General features: G+C 41.8%; 1 protein-coding gene across 12 annotated transcripts in view; it reads right to left on the bottom strand.

Annotated features, from left to right (window-relative positions):
- Positions 1–22,370, bottom strand: part of nrxn2a (neurexin 2a) — a 207,242-nt gene that overhangs the window by 89,005 nt on the left and 95,867 nt on the right. For all 12 annotated transcript variants that reach the window (XM_042092085.1, XM_042092094.1, XM_042092095.1 and 9 more), the window contains 5 exons: positions 20,429–20,548; positions 19,667–20,048; positions 17,829–18,019; positions 13,021–13,194; positions 12,569–12,691 (listed from right to left, as the gene is read on the bottom strand). In XM_042092085.1, coding sequence (XP_041948019.1) covers positions 12,569–12,691; positions 13,021–13,194; positions 17,829–18,019; positions 19,667–20,048; positions 20,429–20,548 — 990 coding nt within the window. The remainder of the gene's footprint in view (positions 1–12,568; positions 12,692–13,020; positions 13,195–17,828; positions 18,020–19,666; positions 20,049–20,428; positions 20,549–22,370) is intronic.

Here is a 22,370-nt window from a genome sequence, read left to right as displayed (position 1 = left end):
GACTGGTTTAAGTGAAAGAGCAGGCCTGGCAGAAAATGGCATAGACAAGGTTTGGTGCCAGGAAATGTAAGCAAAACCTAAAGAATGTATGAATAACAGGATGAGAGGGCAAAGGTGAAGTACTTGGTCAGTTATCTGTAAACATAGAGTGTCTTGTCTGGGATGACTTGAAGGGGTATAAAGGCTGGACAACAGCCAGAGGATGTTATCTTACTTTGCTTTCACTTACTTGCTTTCTTCACTAACCAATGCTCCGGAGTGCATTAAAGCCATCATCTGCAGTATACATCCACAGTGTGCGGACGTCTTTTGATGTTGTATTATTTAATTTGGATTTGACACCACATAATCCTACTGGGTTGTAAGGTGCTCATAGGATTTGTGTGTGTGTGTGTGTTTGTGTGTGTGTGTGTGTGTGTGTGTGTGTGTGTGTGTGTGTGTGTGTGTGTGTGTGTGTGACTCAGTGGGTGAGTGCTGGAAGCCAAACCCTTTCTATTTCCTCCACCTCTGTACTTGAGCAGGTGCACTCATTGTACAGCGCTAACCTTCCAAAGCAGCCAAGCTGCTCCAGCCCCTCTTGCTCAGGGCACCCGCCAGCTGTGGGGTGGCACGGTCAGTCAGTGAAGCGCACGTTCATCTGCCCTGCCTGGCTTCCTCACATCTGACTCTGACCAAACGACAGAGCAGGTGACCAGCTCAGCCCAAGGCTCTGCTCTGGTCAACACCAAACGTCTCCACCAGAGGAGACCTGACAAGTGCGGAACTGTGGCCTGCTGTGAGGACTCCAGCTGGTTTTCTTTCCGGAAATTTCCACACGCTGGCTTTTTTAGATCTTCCTCCTTCCTCCACCTCCCTCCCAGGTGTGCTGCTGCGTGAGCATGGAAGAGCATTAGGCTGCTTTTGAGCACTGAGTAGCAGCGGTTCTACTAGTGCTGGGGCCTGTTCCAGAACTCACTCGGGCCAATTACGCGCACAGCTGCCAGAGATGTGTCAGAGACACGCTCCTCTGCCCAGCAGACAGCTGAGAAGAGAGGAGAGGAGAGGAGACGAGAGGAGAAGAGTGGAGGAGCAGCCCCTACCTCAACAAGTGCTACTGGCAACAGCAGATTATGGCTGGGAAGAGCTTGGTGTGTGTGTGTGTGTGTGTGTGTGTGTGTGTGTGTGTGTGTGTGTGTGTGTGTGTAAAGGAGCAAACTCAACTGCAGTCTGTTACTGAAATCAAGGTGACATCTCAAATTCAGGGCAGTGTTCTTGTGTTGTACACTGCCTGCGTACAATATGGTTTCCAGACGTGCAGATTCAACATACCAATTGATATTTACATTTTGTCCAAAGCATATAACATTGAATCTACAGTGCAATTGGAGACTTTACTATAACGATAAATAGGCTACCTTAGCGTTACAATAATCCAGACAACATAACCTACCATGTCACACCATGACATGACATTTCATGTCTAATAATAGAGCAGAATTGTTTAGCTTTGTGGCAGAAGTATTTGGCTTTGTGTATCAAAATAATATTAAACTGATAAATAAGGCCATGTGGATATATGGGTTAAGTGCTCATGAGGACCCAGGTTTGAGTCTGATCATTTACGAGCCCACTCCCCATACCACTCATTTCATGTCTGTTCTTCACGCTCCAGTCAATAAAGGCTAGAAAAGATAATTAGGCTGTTTGTGGCAGGTTGGCATGGTTGGCTATGGCATGTTTGTGGCAGGTTGGCATGGTTGGCTATGGCATGTTTGTGGCAGGTTGTTGTCTTTGTATATATCAAGTTGCCATGACAGTCATAGACAGGCTATTTCATCCTGGTTAATGTCAAATTGTCATGACAAAGCAATCAGCAGATAGGACTCTGGAGAAACTTTTTATGTCCTTTGGCCTTAGTAACACATTAAACTAATCAAACGTATCTATTAGCTTGAGTTAGCCATCTATTAGTCAGTGAAATCTTAAGATATGACATTGTTTGTATAGAACACTTATGCGTACCCCTGTGTGAGACACTGAATAGACCCTTTCAACAATAAAAACAAAAACAATGCTTGAACGTTCTATTTGGTTCCCAATCTACTTCCTCTGCATTCAGATAACATATGGAATGTTAAAACGGAAGCCTTGTGGGGCCAACTATGATGCTGATAATGGAACTCTCTTGAAAGGGTCTATAAGTGCCCAATGCGTTCAGCATATTAGAATTACTATTTGTTACTGTGTATATGGTCACCATCAACGCAGTATAGCCAAGGACAAATGCACACATATTTGGACAGATGGCTCCGTTCCTCCATACCAGAGCATCTAAAGTACAAGTGCTCCATAGCAGACATGGAATCTGCTTTGAGGCTTCAGGAACCTACATTAAATTCATTCATTCATTCAACCTTTATTTATTCTCGGAGGGTCATTGAGGGAAGCCTTCATTTTCAATAAAGCCGAGATTACAGAAACATTGAAGTAACAAGATGTAAAAAGAGAGAGAAAAAAGAAGTATAGGTATAGGTCTATAAATAAAATAAAACAAAGTAAAATAAATAAATAATAAGATAACATACATTACATTGACAACGGGGAGGCTGGCGAGACACGCCGCTCCGTCTGGCATCATGTTTTTGTTTGTTTTTATGTAATGTTCTTAATTTTATGTAATGTTCTGTTATTTTTTTGTATTTATTTGTCAAGTTAAATGTTTTCACCTTTTATTTACGTTACATTCGATAGTTTTTGTGTTATTCTTGGTCCTTTTTTCTGGCTGATAACTAACGGTAACGTTAGTTTCTATTCGACTGGGCTGATGAGCTTGCCTTGACTAGAAGCTAGCCGTCCCTCTTCCATCTGACGCTGCACATCCTCTGTCTGGACTCGTCTGGATGGAAAGATTGCTCAGGGCAATGGGCCTACTCTGCGAGAGATCTGCAGCAGCCGCGACCACCGAGCTGCGGCTGACCTGCGAGCTGCCATAATGTTAACATTAACGTATAGCCTCTGACGCTGGGTGCCTGCAGTCTGGATTGAGTGCTGACGTGGGGAGCTCTGATGGCGACGTCGGGAGAAGCAACAAACGTCTTGCTAAAGCCACCGAGCTGCTGATCAGCAGGAAGATCGCCCATCATGACTTCAGACTGTTGTTCTTCCGGTGCTCTGCTCTCCAGACTGCCAGTAGTGCTAAATTCTCTGAGTTGGTCAGTGAAAGACCTTTGTTGGTCTTGCATTGGCAGTTTCACGCGGGTCATCATTGCCCTTGGACTTTTTCAGCCGGTTGGAAATTGGACTAATTTTAACATGATTATTATTATTTTATTTATTTATTTTCAATTTTCTGTGTTGTCTGTCTTGTATGTCTTAGTGTCACGGGAACGCTGGCGTCTACGCCGCTCCGTCTGGCATTTTTTGTCTTATTGTCTTTTGTGTTTTGTCAATGTATTGTATGTAGAGCGCTTTGGGTTGCACTTTGTGCATGTTAAATGCGCTATACTAAATAAAACTGACTTGACTTGACATTATAGAGGAGGAAGGGGAAAAACACATAAAATGTACAATCCTAAGCGCTCCACACACAAAACATTGACACATAAAGACAAACAATGCTGGACGGAGCGGCGTAGTCGCCAGCGTACCCATGACATCAAGACAATAACAAACAATTTACAAAATAACAAAAAACTTAAACCAGGTGCCAGACAGAGCGGCGTAATCGCCAGCGTACCTGTGACATCACACCAAGACATACACAAATACACAGACAGACAAATAGACAGAGACAGTAAAGCAAGCCTGTCTTAAATATGTAATGGACAACAAAAGGAGAAACCAAAGACAGGAAGTACAGTGTGCACAGGCAGGCAGGGGTACATGCAGTATGGGAGGACGACTAACAGATACTGTAATGTTCAGAATCAGAATGGTAGAAAATATCCATTCAATGTGGAGAAATGACAGACAACCGATTGAAACAAAATGCTAATGACTTTACATACCAAAGATGAAAATTTGCGGGTGCCTGAGGGACGCTTGCTGATGACAACCATTCACTGATCAAATCTTTGATATAGATAAAATATATTTATATAATATTTATATATTTATATATAAATATATATATAAAACATTGATATAGTTGAAGATAAGGAAAAGAGGAAAGCATTTGTTCTGTATCACTCCACTTTTAATTAAAGAAATTCCTTTCAGTTGTCAAAGGAGCCCAAGGTGACATCCTTTACATTCTCCTAGGAGACTAAATTCAGACTCCATACCTGATAGATCTGATCAATAAGGAACCAGTGTTTAAAAATAACTACTACTGGGAATAGTCATTTACAGGTACTGGAACATACTTTTAGCACATAGACTGGCAGAAAGACATATACATTTAAAAGTAGTTAAAAAAAAAGTGTGTATGAGAACTCCTCTCTGACTTGAGATGTGATGCTTCATTAGTGGGAGAAATTTCAGTCCCAAAATGACAGTCTCTTATACAGTATAGCATCTGGCTTTTGATGAAAAGTCTATAACACCATGTTTTCACTCCAGGAGAATGGAGGGGAAAATCCTATACCCAAATCTGCCTCCTGTTGCTATAGGGATCTGTGCTGGTGCCGACAAAGGTGCTGTATAAAAATCAATAGCTATTAATGATTCTGACATTTAGTGGGAACTATGAGGGTGAGCTAGCTGAACGCCTGGGCTTTTATGGCCTCCTGCTCATTTACAGGAGCCGCAGATAAGAGAAAATGGGGTAGAGGAGGAGAATGAGATAGTGTTTTATTACAGCGGAGAATGCCCTCACTCAACACGCTCTTGGAAAACTGCAATAAAACATCTGCTCGGGTGTTGAAGAGTACTGTTACGATGGATCTGTCTTATCCTACACAATGGCTGCAGGTGGACGACAATCTGCGAAAAACATGTAATACAGAAAAGGGGAGTATAACGAGCCCAGGGAAAAAACATAACTCATTCTAGTCTCATTTTTGAACAATGAGAAAGGAAGCTATTTTATTTTTTCCTTGTCCTTTTATTTTTTTTCCCATGTCTGTACTAGTTGCCAAACAACATTTTGAAACAGCCAATATACACCTATCAACATGTTTCCTACTAGCCTGGCAAAAATGAAGAAAAAAGTGATTTTTGTTACTGCAAATCTATACATTACTACAAGGCGGAGACTCTCATTGATAGCTAAACTCTCATTCAGTGATAGCTAATTATAAGAGAGGTTAGAAGACCACATTTCACCAAGCCAACATTAAATAACAGCAGGGAGAGGAGACAGCTGCAATACTGAACAGCCATGCTGGAATAGCAAATGGCATCTGTATTGCTGTGAATGGACAGATCTGGATGTGATTTTCTTGAGTCTAGCAGAAAAAATGTGGTGTCAAGCTCATTGACACCACAGGCAAAGAGAAAAAGCACACAGAACACTCATTTTATGTTTTATTTAGTGAAGCTGCAGCAACATAAAATGAGTGTTCTGTGTGCTTTATTGTTGCTGCCTAGGCTACCACTATGTGTCATATAATACATACTGTCATTTAATTACCAATTTGGTAACACTTTACTTGACGGGTGAGTTCATAACACATTCATAGCAGCTGTCATAAACTGCACATAAAGCATTCATGACTGTTTCATGAGACATGACTCAACATTTATACCAAACCTTTCATGAATGTGGAAGACAGAACGACAAAAATGTGTCAAAATAAAAGTCCAACAATTGCAAAGCAGCATTGCCGTTTTTGTTCCAAACCTCTTACCTGATCACGTCACATCTGAGTCATTGGGCTACTCCAGTGCCAAAAAGACAGAACATGGTCAAGCAAATAATTTTTGTTTCATAAAAATGTATTTGTTTTATGATACCTTTGCAGATGATTTCTCATCTTTTGCTACTGGGAATGTCCAACCGTTCCAGGTTACACAAATACGGGTCAGCTAAATGTAGGCTAGTTTACCTCCCAGTGTTAAATTCAGTGATTATGAATACTTCACAACTTGTATAGTAAAGTGACATTCGATGTAGACTTCATAAGATATTCATGAAATATTTACAAAGGCTGGAGAGAAAAACGGCAATGGTGCTTTGCGATTGTTGGACTTTTATTTTGACAAGTTGTCATCGTTCTGTCTTCCACATTCATAAAAGGTTTGGTATGAATGTTGAGTCATGTCTCATGAAACAGTCATGAATGCTTTATGTGCAGTTTATGACAGCTGCTATGAATGTGTTATGAACTCACCCATCAAGTAAAGTGTTACCACAATTTTTTATGTTTTTGTGTATGTGTTAATAAACTTGCATGCTGCAAAGAACATTGTCATGAAGGTACACCTGGCCCCTTTGAGGATAAAGCCATTGCTCCTGTACTTGTTATATAATATAAAGATTTCAAGATTTTATAAAAGAAACACACAGAAAAAGGCATCTATGACATTTAAATGCATTGTCCTACTTCTTACATGACATTGTAAAAGGGCTTCTGGTGTGGTATTTAAAAAATGCTATTACAGGTAAATGAGCGTTATCTCTCATTCCTTTACTGGCATTTGTATACACTGAAGTCATAGTGCTACTGAAGTATGAAATGAAAGAAGTGTTTGGTGAGAGTCTCATTTAGTACACAAGGAGTTTTGAGAATCGTAGCACCTTGCCTCGCATAGTAAATAGTTGAACAGCAACAACAATGGTTATGTTGACATTGACTGTACATTTATGTTTTTTTCTCTCTCAGAAAAGAATGTACAGTACACCACTAAGATTTTGTTTATGTTCTGACATCAGTGTCTAGACATTTATTTCATGGTGGCCATGAGGCAAAACAGGATGGTAATGTAACTTTGTTTGAGCCACAAAACTACCCCACAGTGCCTATTACTGGTATTACAAACAGATGGGCAAATTATTGATTTTCATCAGTTCAGCTTCCCACATTTTCTAGACTTCCTTCAGTTTATCAAATTAAATAGTATTTTTAAAGGGATGAAAACTACTGTGAAATATCACACAACCCATTCCTTGTATGCTCATGAAGCAAGGACAATTAATTAATAACAAGATTAGAAGACACTTTTAAAAAGTAAATTCAATTTTCCCTATTTGATTAAATGGCCTATTGAGTCACTTGTATGCGTAACAAGAGGTAGATAATGAGAAAGCCAAAACTCAAAGCAGAAGAAGCACAAAGAAACCACAGACACATCTCATTAAACGGCATGTCACAAGAAAGCAAATAAACACTAACAATATATCCACACAAATTTAATCCCTTGGTGCAAAACTATTAGTGCTAACAAGTTCCAATCATGACAGTGACTAAAAAGGGCTATTCAGTAGCCACTATAAAGCATCCATAAAATGCCTGAAACCCACCAAGGGCAGCTCCTAATAACACCAACCAGAGGATGTTTTCAGAGAGCAGCGGGGAGGCGAAATCTATTAAATTGCAGGCTGCAGACCCGCACTGTTAAAAATCATACAATATATGTTCTAGTTGCTGAAGCTGATGATTTATCATTTGTGCCCGCCGCCACCATCGTGAACAAATATAGCCGTGGAGTGAGCTCTGTGGGAGTTGTGGACGGGCAACGATGGGGCTTTACGGGAGATCTCTCTCGGGAACACAACGCTACATGCCTGTATGCGTGCCTGACTCATTCACTTTGTGCCTCTCGCTGGGTAGACTGACAGAGGCTTACCCCCACAGGTGAGTAAGACCTCTCCTCTATTTAGACAGATATGACCGACACAAGGGGCTGGTATGAAAACACTTATGATGACATTCATCCTTCACTGTCATGTCATTTAAAAAAAAACATTTCAAACTGTGACACTGAACTCCAGGCTAAATACATGTTGTTTCCTGTCCTGTATTCTAATCCAGTTTAGTCTAATCGCTGCTATTTTCAAAGAAACTCTTCGTTCAATGAACAGCCTCACCACAGGGGGAGACCCGCATATCCACTCGTGTCAGAGCATCAAACACAGCCTTTCATATTTCAACCACCTCCCCACTGGCAGATGCCAATAGATACTAATCTGCCAATCTCTGCGAAGCAGCGCGAGCCTCTCTCCTTTAATGAGCTGAGGGCTATCGTCTCTGCTCATCATATGAATCATATTTATGAGGGTGCCTAAAGGTCGAAAAAGGTCAGAGGAGTTGTTTGGAGGTGCAAAGTCCAAATTGGCAAATGAAAACAGCCTTTGGAGGGCTTGCTAAAGATATCTTAGACTAGACTTTGATGTCTAAACATATCAATATCAATTTGACATATAGGTTTAACAGGATATACAGGAAAGGTATGCACATCTACAGTGGTACTGAGTTTCCTATCTTACAACAAAAATAGATATCCTGAGAAAAAAATATTGTGCGTCTAAAAATAGGCAAGGGAAGTTTTTATATACACTCTTAAAACGAATGTGTTAAAAACAGCGCAACTTGTGTTGTTTTAACACATCTTTGTGTTGTTGTTTCCTTTTTTAATTTGTTACACAAAATGTGTTGAAAATAACAACTTGCTGCGTCGAATCAACACAACTTGCGTTGTTTTTTTTAACACATCTTTGTGTCCAGATAGGGACAACACATTTGTTTTAAGAGTGTATAGTACCATTCATACACATTGATAGGACAATTTCCGCTGGGTCTAGCTGCACAAAAGCCACAAGTTAATTTGCAGTTGCATCACACATGGAAGGAGTTTGGAAAGAAATTGCTTACAGCATGTGCCATGAATGGATTGCATTTTATGTAACTACCTTTGTGTGAAGTTACCCCCCAGTGTGACATCGGCTCTGCACTGGTGTTAAAATAGCCTCATTGGCAGTGCTAACAATGACACAACCCAGGTTTACCCAGGAGCAGTTCTCTTAGACATGCTGCACAGTATAGAAGTAAATGCTTCATTAAGCTGCTCTGATTCCACAGTTGTTATTAAGCAAAGATGACCTACTTAGCGGGCAATATTCTGAATACGATAAAGGAAATAATGATTATGGATTTTCATCTGGGTTTTGACAGCGTTAACTTTTAGTTTCAAAATGAGCTCACTTCCTGCTCACCCTAAAGCGCTCATTTGACTCCGCCGTGGCGGCAGCTGTTCAATCATTCACAGAGTACACACGTCTGACATCTTCAAAAAATAACGGTTGGCGGTGAAGGGGCCGTAATGTAAAATCCATCAAACATTTGCCCTCATTCTGTCAGCTTAGTCTTCTCCATGCTGCAGTGACAGACAGATAGAAAGACTGACTGACTAGCTACATGGATATCGCCAAAATCCAAAATAAGAAGCCAATATGTTTCAATTTTGCAGCACTCTCCTGTAGGACAGCCAAAAAGGTGTGTCCCCATCTATTGCAGTACGGATGAGATCCTGCCTTCTGGAGCCATTTCAGCACTGGGCACACGCTGGTCTCATCCAATTATTTCCTCAATATCTGAATCTGGACAGGCATTGACCTTTCCTTCCCAGCTGAATCTCTTATTAAAAAATGTCTTCATTTTTTAAACCTTTTTCCGTCCCACTAGACAATAACAAGATTTCACAGTGTGTTCCTGGGCTAATGAACTGCTCTCAAGTCGGCCGCACGGCCAGCATCTTGACATCTCCTGATGTTGTGACAAGCAGGGTGCATACCTGGAGACGTCGGACAATAGCAGCTGGAACAAGCAGCCGTAGCTGAGAGCACTTTTACGTCAGGCCCTGCCATTTGCACTGTGGTAATCAGACTATTCGAAGCCTGACCCAGGGTAGTGAGCAGCAGTACAAGAGGAGCTGTGACATCAAGCAAGTGTCAAAGTGTTACTTTCATTTTTGCCGAGGAGGACAAGGTACAGACCCATATGGGAATTTCATGTGTTATTAGTCGCATGTAAAATAACATAGACATATAAACAACATAGACATATAAAATGTTGCATATCTGACCTACCTTAAATGTGGTAGGCCATAACGCCTTTTTTGTATAAGATGAACAATATGCAAGCTTATAACCACCAATAATCATGCCAGTATTATAGATGTTTTTAAAGACCTTTTACATTTGAGGAAAGAATGAAAGGAGAAAAAAGTCTAGACAAAATGGTCAGTCACCACTGATGGAGGAAAGAAAATGGGGGATGGAAGAGGTATGGTGTTCACCTTTAATTCCACCGCAAATAATCACACACTATTTTAAGAACAATCTTTGCGATTTAATAAAGTGAAGAAGCATAATTCACTTCTCAATTTATTGAGTTTCACATACCTAATATGATGTGTGATCTGTGCATGGTACCACAAATGTTATGATTAGATTAGCTAGGCAAAGAGGACTTTATTCGCTGTATTTTAATTGACTGGAGATTGTTGTGGAACTACAGCCCTCAGCCTGGTGTTAAAGCTTCACTTAAGGCTAGAGCCATAAGTAAGTATTAGTTCAATGAGCCATCACACAGTTCTGCTCAGTCAGAATGTGTCTTTTGGGGTATAACAGAATGTATTGCTTGGCAAATTTGGAGAAGGCTTTTCTCAGAACAGTGGATCGTAGTATTTCCAGTGAGAGGGGAAACTATCTTCCATGCATCTGTGGTAGGGTGGGTATACATATTATTTACAGTGAGATATATAAAGGTCTAGAGCCTTGATCCAATCTTAACTGAAAAACTGCTCTCGCAGGAAGAGACCAAAGGAGCAAAGCAATGCCTCATGCTTTCAACGAAATGTGTGCAGCTTACAGGTCTGAATTGAAGTACCATAAATCCTGAACTATTGAGGGACTGAATTAGCCTGGCTAGCGCCACCACTTCTCAATGAGACGTGGTCTGGGAACCAAACGTTCATTTTCTCGTATTAGAAAAAAATGCCCAGATCCGTTTATTGGGTGCCACGGATGTCTATCACATGCGTCTGTGCATAGCTCATCATCGTCTTGCTTTCCCCCCTGTTCTGTGATTGGTTCCCTATCTCAGGCGAAAATTTGCTCCATGGTCTCCAGGCTGCCTTAGCAGCGTGAATCAAATCGCGCGCAAGGCAGCATGGGAACACCCAGGCTAGGACTGAATGACTCATCCTTACGTTCTGTATGGATGTAAGTAAATGGGGATATCATGAATGGAAATCCCAACATCTTTGCAATATGGACCCTTTCAACAAGGTAAACAAAAACAATGCTTGAAAGTTCTATTTGGGCCCGAATCTACTTCCTCTGTATTAAGATAACATATGGAATGTTAAAAAGGAAGCCTTGTGGGGCCAACTATGATGCTGACAATGGAACTCTCTTGAAAGGGTCCATAGTGAACCATTACAGAGCTTCAGTGTTCATATAAAAATATGATGCCACAATCAACTTATTTTCCAGTGCTATCCACACTGCTTAATCTGGCCAAAGATATGATCAGTCAATATAATGTCGACCTCATGTCATGCTAAAAGCAGCCCAAGTGATAGGGATTGGGAATGATAGCAGGGAACAGGTTTATGACTGTAATCCAGTAGAGAGAACACCTGAGGCACACAAAGCGCAATAATACATTGACGACTTTGCCTCGCAGAAAAAAAATAAAAACATCAAAACACTGGCAAAAGGCACTGCAAACAGCTCAATTAATTCCCCTCCTGGGGTTTCATTTATCTTGGTTGGAAACCTGCACATACACACATATACACGCGCGGGCGCACGCACACGCACACACACACACACATTAGAGGCAAGCAAGGGCACACAAACATACACACACACACACACACACACACACACACACACACACACACATAGGCAACACACACACACACACACACACACACACACACACACACACACACACGTGTGCATACACAAACATCCACAGAGCCATGTTGGATCGTTAGCATCATTTTAGTGAGGCAAACCCTCCCCAAAACCCTTTTTATTAGCTTGTTAGTTTGTCCTCAAGAGAATTATTGATAAAAAGTGAGTTGATTAGGATCATGAGAGAATACGTTTTATGAATATTTAGTGATATGTTTTTGAACATTCACCTTTTATTATATATTATATACATAATGTTACCTGTTGCTGCTTCGTCTTGACAGAAATCAGGAGGATATGAGGTTTGTGGTCTTCATCCACAACTCAGGATTACTGTAATGACCTACCTTTATTTGCTCCGCAGCAGTCATTTGCAGCATAATGTGTGCGTGATGATTTATTAAGAAGCTACGTTGCAGGGTTTTCAAAATAATTTTCAAATGAATGTGCTGTTTTCAAACTGTATGTGGTATGTGCTGTGTTGTGACAACTCAGAACTTTCAAATCCTCCCTTCATCTCCACTTGCCACCATCCTATATGAAAATGAGTGTGTTTGTGTGTGTGTGTGTGTGTGTGTGTGTGTGTGTGTGTGTGTGTGTGTGTGTGTGTGTATGTGTGTGTGTGTGTGTGTGTGTGTGTGTGTGTGTATGTGTGTGTGTGTGTGTGTGTGTGTGTGTGTGTGTGTGTGTGTGTGTGTGTACTTCATGCTGTGTTCTGTATAAAGCACCATCAGTTATTTTGTCTGGAGGTGAGGAGAGTGGGCAGAGGAACAGGCTACTCACGATCGCTGCAGTAGGCTCCTCCGAAGGTGGTCATGGTGCAGTCACAGGAGAAGCCCTCCCACTGCTGCAGACACACGCCCTGGTTAGAACAGGACTCCTCTGTGCACGTGGTGCCTGGGCCAGCTGCAGAGAGAAAGAGGGAGGGAGGGAGGGAGGGAGAGAGGGAGGGAGGGAGGGAGAGAAAGAGGGAGGGAGAGAAAGAGTAAACAAGAGACAGAGAGGGAGAGATAGGGAAGGGGAAGATATCAATTCATCAATTCACAAGATGTAGCCTATTAAAATGTCATAGGTTCTAAGCTCGCACAGCATATATCAATTCATCAATGGAAAGTATATATATTAAAATGCTATATGGTCTTCATGACATGCAAAGAGAAAATCCATTAATGAATTCACAATGTATCACAATGTTATATGTTCTCTGGACAGAGCTGAACTGTATTTGGACTTGCCATCACATCCACGGTCCACTTGGCCGACTCTGTGCAGGGCGTCTGCAATCAGGTCAGGCAGTCTCCCGTTCAGATCTACAGAGGCCAGGCAGCCCTGGTAGCCATCCCGTGAGGCAATCAGTTTGGGTAGAACACCGTACATGGATTTTGCGACACCACCAATATACAGTTCTCCTGTAAAGATACAAGCAAATAAGATACCGTCAAAGACACTCTCGACATACTGAGGAGGATGTCTCTGCTGGGTTAAGATCAGGATTAAAATAACATATTCAGCCACATGTCTCAAAATCAATGTCAATCGAAAATCGATAAACAATAAAAAAAATTAGCATGGCACCGGAACATTCAGGCCCACGTTTCTTTGAGGGGGCAACTGGCAACTAACCATGCAATGACTTTTATTATATTCAAGTGCAACAGAGCGCTTTGCTTGTTGCTTTGGTCATGGTCCATGAAATGATTAGATAGATAGATAGATAGATAGATAGATAGATAGATAGATAGATAGATAGATAGATACTTTATTGATCCCCAAGGGGAAATTCAAGATCTCAGTAGCATACAGACATCACATACAAAATGCACTTACAGCAGAAATGGTAAATATAAGTATAAACATATAACAAAACTCCACTGTACAATAGAGACAGTAGAAGATAAGAAAAACTAACAAAACTAAATACTAAATATACTATATAAATTAAATTAAAAAAATCCACAGTATTACTGTAGGTTAGGCCATATAAGTGATACTGGCCACTGAAATGTTACTGAAATGTAAAACTTCCCTCCTGAGATTGACTTTAATCTGTGTTCAGACATTGCATGGCTTCATGCCGGTGTGAGAGGGGCAGCATGAGAGGACACTTGTGCTGTTCTTCCTCAATAGCTCCTATTTCATGGACACCCTTTGGGCCTGATATCACTACAAAATCTTGGAAGATGCTACATTGTCTGAGAGAAAGATCTTCATCCAATTTAACAGAGTTTTGGCGGAAAGACCCACAAATGTGTCTCCACTGACAAGCAGTGACACATATGGTCATTTCCTGAACATGTTGCAACAGCATCTGTTGTCCTTGATTGGTTACTGGGAAGCAGTAGTTTCTCTGTCTCTCTCTCTCTCTCTCTCTCTCTCTCTCTCTCTCTCTCTCTCTCTCTCTCTCTCTCTCTCTCTCTCTCTCTGTTAAAAGTTAAATGAGCCCAATTACATGGCTTTACAACCTGTGCTGCTCAGTCGTCACCTTTGCTGCTACGCGTCTTAATTGTTTCAAATCCTTCTTCCAAGACACTCTTCATAATTACTCCATCTTGACGTCTCTTCAGGATTGCTTGTTACTTCAGTTTTCTCTCTAATCTGACACAAGGAGGGGGAGGGACTCAAACATTCCTGACAATTCTTTTCTGATTGCTGCTCATCTGCCTCAAAATACAGGACATATTCCACTGTTTTATTACATATTAAATGGATACTATAAAATCTCTGATGAGTACAGCATGTTCTGTATAGGAATAGCATCCTTTAGCCTTCCATAATACTGAGATACAGGACCCGTGGAACGTTTTGAAATCATGCAGTCGCAGGTCTTTTTTACGGAAAATAATAGACGTAAATAATCTGGAGACAAGTAAGCTTTGCCACCAGCCAGAGCCATAGAAAGAGAATGCGCTGCCATCTTTTTCCACAGTCTCTTACAAGAGCGTCGCCACTCTGCTTTCTCCACCGCTCTGACACCACCTTAAAGGTACAGCATGAGGGATGCATTGGGATTTAATGGTGAGGTTGCTGACTTGCAAAACCAACCGAATACCCTCCCAATCCAAGCACATTGGCGGCCAAGTGCCATACAAATGCAAAAGACCTTTATGAAGCCAGTGTTTTGGCTTTTTCATAGTGGCACAATAAAGTGACTCCGGAGAAGAGGACACACTCCCTATGTAGATATGAGGGCTTATTCTAAGATAATGAAAACATAATTCATAGTTCCGAGTAATTATACACTAATGAACAGTTATGAATAATTATGTACACTATATTCCATTTCTGCTCACAGATGACCCCTAAATCATACAAACTGGACCTTTAAGATTGCTCTATTCTGCCTATGATCACATGGTCATTACTGACATTGTTGTGAGTTATTTTTACATTTGAATCGTCAATTCAGTCCACTTACTGACTGGCTGCAGTGGCAGATGGCAGTGTCCATTCATGAGGGGAGGGATCCAAATCAATGCCTTTCAGGTGCAAAAATTGCTTTTGAATGAGAAAACTGACATCTCAGCCCAAACACGTCTGAGGAGACCTGACAAATGCAATACCTTCTCTGGTTGTATTTAAGAAAACATTTGAGCCATTCCTTTACTCTATGGACCTTTACATATTTTAATAAACAGGTGAATAGCACAAATACAGTACCATTGTTTATATCAATAACAGTATTTTTCTTTCTCAATCAGCCTTTTATCATTATCTCATAATTTGTCACGTATCCGACAAGGTGCATGTGTGATATTGGAAATCACAGGCTACGCTAAAGGTCATCTTGTCATAATAGACCAACAAGTATAGCCCAACCACATCACAACCATCCTCCAACGCAGCCCGACCACATCACAACCATCCTCCAACGCAGCCCAACCACATCACAACCATCCTCCAACGCATTACAGCTATCCAAACCCCCCCTCCCCCAAAAAAAAACCCTCTGTGTTTTTTTTTTTGCACTTCACAAGAATCAACTGCATACCCTGCAGGATCCCAGCCATCCTCTCCATTCTCTCAGCCATAATTGCCTGAACAATTACGACTGGCACGTACTGTAAGGCGGTTCTTTTGATCTGCAAAGGGCTTTGGAGCAAGCACACTCTGCTGCAGATAAAAAAAAACACGGTTTTACCGCGTTTTTGGAATTATTTGAATTTGCTTTATTCCATTGCAAATGCAGATGAGGTTTGGGCTTTGGGGGTCTCTCTGGTTGCTTTGCAGTCCAGAGACTAAATGGTTTGTGCTTCATTAGAGCAAGAAATCTGTGCATAATTCACATGAAAAGCCAGCACAAGACTAGACTGCAAACCTTTATCCCATGAGTTTCAAGTGCGTACACTCACAGGACTAGTTAGTGCTGGAAGAAGACAACGGGAGAATAACAATATACCAAATATATAAAATATCAATTTAAAAATCATACAGCAAATTGTATCTGATTGCATAATTATTCGCTCAACCCGTTTTCCAAATGTTCACATTCATAAGTGACTTTTTCCAACTCTGAAGGTTGTATGGCATAAATGTGGTGAAGTTGAATCAGCCCACTCAAAACAACACACACATGTTCAAAAATATACTTAAAGTGTAACCAATGGCTATTTATGAAGACGGAGGACCAGTTTGGTTTCTGTAAGCCAGAAATGACCCCTGGCTCTTTCATCAGCGCTGGACAGGGTCAGGATAATATTTATCTCTGGCTGGCAGACATTCTCAGTTTTCAGTGTACATCCACTGAAACACATAAACGCACACACACACACACACACACACACACACACACACACACACACACACACACACACACACACACACACACACAAATAAAAGGCAGGCAAAAAAATCCCCAAACCTGGGCCTGACTCCATATAGTAGTAAATAGCTTTGCCTTCAATAAATGGCCCCTCAAGAAATGCTGGATGCTAGTTTCTGTAACATTTATTCTAACACAGTTAAGGATCATGTGATCCAGTCAGTGTTCGCTAAAGACTATGCAGTTCTTGAAGGTCAGAAAAACTGAGCACACGCTGCATCTGTAATCACCAACCTGTTATTATTTCAACCATCCACTTAAAAGTTGTTTTGCTTAGCACATGTATCTGTTCTTGGGAAATGATACTTACCACTCTCAGCTCCTCTCAACAAAGCAGCTTTTTGACAAATCTTCATATTCAAAGGTAAGTCAGTGGAAATAAACGGCTTGATACCTTTCAAAAGTATATAAGAATTCAGATGTCTAGATGTACTAGCATGATGTTCAAGGTTCAATAACTTTTATTCCCTTTTAGAAAATTGCAGTGTGCTGTAAACATAGGCATTGTCTGAGTCCACGTGAAAAGACATACTGTACACTTACATTCTGAGAACCTTGAAAATCCTTGGAGGGCAACACAGAGTTTCTTTTCCCCACATTGCTATTAATTCTTTTGGCATCTTAACAATTTAATCCTGAGCAAAGAAATGCATGACACTTCATATATTTTTAGATGCTGTATTCTTTAGATTATCATTGTAGTCATTCTTGCTCAGTACAGGTTTTTAATTTTTTTGATTAGTGTTTATTTTCTGACTAATTTTCTGTATGTTTCCAATCAGTATATATATATGTATATTTTCTAATCATTTCTCCCTGTAAGTATTTTAAGAACTCATCCAAATAGCTTATTCAGGTTGGCCAGCGAGTTCTTCTCCACTCTGTGCAGTGAGTGGCTGATGCCTAGATGCATACTGTATGCACGGACACTGACCCTAACAACTAGACATTTGAATACAGATGGATTGCTGTTAAAACTGCTTGAAGGTACAGCCACTGATAAAGGTAGAGATGCAATGCTGGTAACAGCTCATAACAGCATACTTTCCCCCAGTTTGCTGGAAAATTTTGGTCCTCTTGCTTTTCTTATGAATTACTGACTTGGGGTAACTGGACTGTATGCTATATCCTACCAAAAAAACAGGAAATGTTTTGATGAGCAGCGGGGTGTGTGTGTGTGTGTGTGTGTGTGTGTGTGTGTGTGTGGAGGGGGGGGGGTTGTACCTTTGAGATCAAGATTGCGGGCACCATTGGAATGTTGAGTGACAGTGCGCGTGTCAATCTTGAGCGTGTGGACATTGCTGTCGTCCCGGGAGATCACAACGCTGTGCCACTGGTTGTCATTCAGAGGCTTCTCCGAGTACCCCTTCATCAGTGATGGACCGTTGCCCAAGTCAAAGACATAGTGGATGAACCTGCAAAATGCCAATTCCTGTGTCAATTGAACCAAGGTGCAGTCAAGGCTTGCTATGCATTTTGATGACACATTCTTTTCTGATGAAAATTTGCTGCTAGTGTGCATTATGCACTTCACTGAAGAGAAGTTATTGAAAACACTAACAGTTAAATAGCAGGACTTTTTAAAAAAGGGGTTTACAAAAAAGGGGTACCAGGGGCAGCCGTGGCCTACTGGTTAGCACTTCGGACTTGTAACCGGAGGGTTGCCGGTTCGAACCCCGACCAGTAGGAACGGCTGAAGTGCCCTTGAGCAAGGCTAACCCCTCACTGCTCCCCGAGTGCCGCTGTTGTAGCAGGCAGCTCACTGCGCCGGGATTAGTGTGTGCTACACCTCACTGTGTGCTGAGTGTGTTTCACTAATTCACGGATAAATGCAGAGACCAAATTTCCCTCACGGGATGAAAAGAGTACTGTATATATACTTATACTTATATACTTACTTATACATTATATAGTGTTTTGGAACTAAACTCTTCAATTGCACTGCTCATTGTACTCAAAATTCCAAATAATGTAGGTCTTCAGCAGGATGCTATAGGATACAAGACGCAGATTTTGTGCACTAATGTCTCACAATTGCAAGTACTGGTGCGGCTAAGTGCGCAGATACATTAGACAACCTAATGACTCATCATGTCAGGTTCAGAACAGTGTACCTTCAGTGCACAGCTAGAAAGAGCCAAAACACTTGGCTGCAAAATACATGGGTGAGAATTGATTGCGAGAGAATATAAAGGACTTTTGGAGACAAAGAATTTATGAGTCCCTTCAATGCCTCGAGTCACAAATTATACTCATCTGTAACTTCGCTTAGGTTTCATAGATTGTTTTTGCAAATGGCCAACCATCCCATTTATGTCCATTGTCCAGTAATCACTCTGTAAGATCACAATTTTGGCAATATTTATTCAAGGAAGAGCCAATTATATAAACAAGACTTCAAACAAGACTCCAAGCTCCATAACCTGCAGACTGCAGATATTAATACCTGGTTAACAAATCACCATTTTCTTTGCACCTTTTTATTTAGACCCAATTAGTTCTTCTGCTATGCGTTGTGATCAGATCTCAGGTCTGGCACACTGCAGCTTTGCAGCATTATATCAAGGAAGTGTCTGCAAGGAATGTAACTTCCTTCACACCTGTTCCGGAGTGAGTAGGTAGTGAATCTTGGTGCAAAACTCCTCGAAATAAAAAACAAAAACTCCAGTGGCGCTATGCATTACAATGCTTTCTTCCTCATCGAATAAGGTCTACATGGAGATTGATACATTCCATGATTTGTTGGCTTTTGGTTGTCTTTTTGTTGGCTTTTAGTGTTAACACCCACTAAAATAAAACCCCTGCCTTCTCTGTGACCAAAGTAACATCAACAGTCAATTGGTTGAAACTGCATAAGGCTCGGTCGATGCCACTGTTTCTCTGGTGTTCTTCCCTGAACTGTGGGTGAGTGAGTTTTTCTGAACTCACATATAAAACAGACAGAAGGAGGCAAAATCTGATAAATTGTACTGGTTAGAATTTATGGACTGTGCTTTAAAAAAAAAAAAAAACCATAATGTAGCACAGGTTGACATATGACATAATGTAGCACAGCAGCTCACCCTTTGACGAGCTCAACCACGATAAAGTCGCTGCCGTCGCCCGAGTTGAAGAGCAGCAGGCCGTCGGGGCTGCTGGTCTTGAACTGGAAGAAGAGGTGCATGGAGGCGTAGGCCTGCAAAGTGGACAGCGCCACATAGCTGCTGCGGCTCCGGAAGGTCATGGGGTTGGCCACGATGTGCTGCATGCCGAAGTGCGCGTTGAGCTCGCAGTAGGAGATGTCGCCGTTCTTGCACTGATCCAGGTAGGGCACGCCGTTGAAGGAGAGGCCCTGCAGGTGGCCGATGAAGTTGGAGGGCAGCACGGAGATGAAGCGCCGCTCCGTCATGATGCCCGTCTCGATGTTGTGGAACTCCAGCCGCGTGTGGGCGCCCGTCATCTGGCCTGGTGTCAAGAGCACAACAACCTCATGGTGTCAAGAGCACAACAACCTCATTTTTTATTTACCAAGCACAAGTACACACTAAAAAGTAAACACATAAAATACTATACTTACATGGCACAGCTATCTATGCTTTTAATAGAAATGTAATGTAATAGATTTGATGTAATAGATTTCAGTATGATGTATATTATTTCATCATTTAAAGTATTTTAAAACAAGCACCAATACCTGTGCACTTCATTGACATTAAATACATCATACAATCAAATAAAGCAACTATATACATATTAAATAGACAATATATTTATTTTATGCTCCATAAATGTACACTGTTCTGAGCTTTTTGACCATGAGGTCTTTCATATTCCTGCTTGCTTACCATCCACGGTCTCATTGTCCACAGAGAGTTGGAGGCTCTTCCCCCGCCGCACCACTTTCACGGAGTGCCACTCATTATCATTCAGCTTGCGGCCGGCCAGCAGTGTCTCAGGCCCTTTACCTGCCAGGCGGAGAGGCACCATCACACGCGGAGCAGCCAGAGGGCAGACGCTTTATCAGTAGCACACATTTACTCCCATGGGGCCTGTGCTATCACACACCAGGCTCAGGCACAGCAGACAGAGCACACTCCCCACATAGCGGTACACACACACACACACACATGCACCTACTGTATGCACGCACGCACACACAGACACACACACACACACATGCACCTACTGTATGCACGCACGCACACACAGACACACACACACACACAGACACACACAAACACACACACACACACATGCACCTACTGTATGTACGCACGCACACACAGACACACACAGACACACACACACACGCTCATACACACATACACACTCACACACACACACACACACACACACACACACACACACACACTTACATACACATACACACACACACTCATACATACATATACACGCACATACACACACACACACGCACACACACAGGACAGGATCAGAGAATCATTGTTTCCACACAATTCTCCACACACACACAGATGTAGAGACAGACACAAACACAAACACACATGCCATATTGATTTCAGGGAACCTGACTGACTACTGACTATTTCATTAAACAGCATACTGCATAGAACATTAAAACATATTCTCCCAACAGGGTAGGTATATATTCTTGTGTGGCCTGGCACAGGCACAGTGGACCAGAATCTAAATCCATTAAAATGTCCGTGATCACACTGTGATTCTGCAGTGCACATGTGATGCACTGATCACTTGCCCCTCCCTCAGTACTCTAACTCTTTTGGGAGTGTGTGTGTGTGTGTGTGTGTGTGTGTGTGTGTGTGTGTGTGTGTGTGTGTGCAGGGGACTCAGTCAATTCTCCACTCGCTGTGCCGTTCTTGATGGCTGCTGTATAAATAGGTCACAAGAGCCACAGCGCCGTGATGAAATCAGTCCCATCTGAGCTGAAGCAACAGGCTGAGAGCAGTTCTGACACCACTCGGAAATCTAATTGGCCCTGCCTGGGCCAGTGGGGGCCTCCTGGGGGCCTGTGACGTCTGACTGAGAGAGAGAGATGGAGGGACGGAGAGAGATGGAGGGAGAGCGTGTACGATCACGCTCATGAGGGACCACACAAGGGGTGCACGGAAGTGGCCTTTGAGATAGGATCACACACACACACACACACACACTCAATACACACACACACACACACACACACACGCAGAAACACACACACACACACACACACACACAGACACACACACACACACGCACTCAATACACACACACACACACACACACACACACTCAATACACACACACACACACACACACATCATTTGGAAAGATATCTGCCCTAACAAACACTGTCCTTTGGTCATTTGTGGATTAAAGCAACACCAAAGAGTTTTTTGTACCTTAAAATAATGTTTCCAAAATCGTTTCAGTGGTTCATCAACTCGTAACAGGGTGAACGGCACTTCTGCATTCGCTTCGCGGCCCTCTATCGGCTATAACCACGCTATGTAAGTTTGCCAGATCGGGTAGTGGATCTGTAGTTCGATGGAATGACACATAATAAACTACAAATTTGACTATTGATGTCGCAATACATCGTACTTTCATAAAATCATGCAACATATTCTACCTTGTCTGTGGACATTGTTATTTGCAAAGCCGGTGCTGAATAAACAAATACTGCGTGCGACAGAGGAAAAGTTCTTTGGTGTTGCTTTAAGCTCTTTGTGCATTATGTGGTCTTCCTTATCCATCTAGATCCAATCTGTATGCACAAACACAAGCCTACAGACAAGGGGATACACT

This window comes from Alosa sapidissima, chromosome 5 (genome assembly GCF_018492685.1).
Source record: "Alosa sapidissima isolate fAloSap1 chromosome 5, fAloSap1.pri, whole genome shotgun sequence".
Taxonomy (NCBI): Eukaryota; Metazoa; Chordata; class Actinopteri; order Clupeiformes; family Clupeidae; genus Alosa; species Alosa sapidissima.
This window is presented reverse-complemented; position numbering and strand designations above follow the sequence as displayed.